The sequence below is a fragment of the Trichinella spiralis genome (assembly GCF_000181795.1).
Source record: "Trichinella spiralis strain ISS 195 chromosome Unknown Scfld4439, whole genome shotgun sequence".
Classification (NCBI taxonomy): Eukaryota; Metazoa; Nematoda; class Enoplea; order Trichinellida; family Trichinellidae; genus Trichinella; species Trichinella spiralis.
Genome location: NW_003531378.1, coordinates 1 through 845, shown reverse-complemented (window position 1 = coordinate 845; position 845 = coordinate 1). Strand labels below are relative to the sequence as shown.

At 43.7% G+C, this 845-nt stretch overlaps 1 protein-coding gene across 1 annotated transcript; it reads right to left on the bottom strand.

The window, feature by feature from the left end:
- Positions 1-59: 59 nt before the first annotated feature.
- Positions 60-611, bottom strand: Tsp_14019 (conserved hypothetical protein; the record flags this gene model as incomplete). The annotated part of the gene is made up of 1 exon (XM_003367335.1): positions 60-611. A coding segment is annotated over one exon (552 nt), but the record flags the coding sequence as incomplete, so codon positions are not given.
- Positions 612-845: the final 234 nt, after the last annotated feature.

Genomic DNA, 845 nt, shown 5'->3' with positions numbered 1-845 from the left:
TCTGATGGTAACTCGTCATCCCAATTTAAACCTTTTTTCCACAACTTCTGAAATAGTACCTTCGCCTTGATTATGTATGGAGATAGGTGACCAAGAGGATCATACACCTTCGCAGTAACACTTATCAATTGACGCTTCGTGTCACGCGACCAAGGATCGACATCAGAAAGAGCACTATAAGCTAATTCATCGTTTGCCGAGTCCCAAACGATGCCTAATATCTTTGACGTATTAGTGTTCTTTCCCAATATATCTTCTGACGGTACATCCGCCAACACCGTGCCCAAATTACTGACCCATTTAGTCAGATGAAATCCGCCTTTTTTCATCAATGACACCAACTGTCTCACAGTTTCTCTGGCCACATCATCTTCATCTACTGAGAATACGATATCATCCACATACATATTCTCCAAAACTTGATTCGCCCCTTGTGGGAATCCTTGTAGATGATTCAATGCGTGATGTCTCGTCACGCTCATTGCCAGGAATGGCGAGCAAGTAAGCCCGAAGCATACTCGCCTAAAGCGGAATATTCGCGGTGTTTCTTGAGATCCCAACTCTCTCCATAAAAATCGAGTAACATCTCGATCCTTTTCATGTAGCCCAATCTGCAAGAACATCTTTGATATGTCTGCTTGCAGTCCTACACGAAATCTGCGGAAACGTAATAATATTTGGACCAGATCTTTTTGAAGCGGAGGTCCTGGATCTAACTGTCTATTGAGGGAGTCATTACGAAATTGCGCGGATCCATCAAACACTATCCGGCATTTCGTGCTGGATTTGTCTTCTCTTAGGACGGTATGATGTGGTAGATACCACGTTCTTCCTGGTCGTCCTTG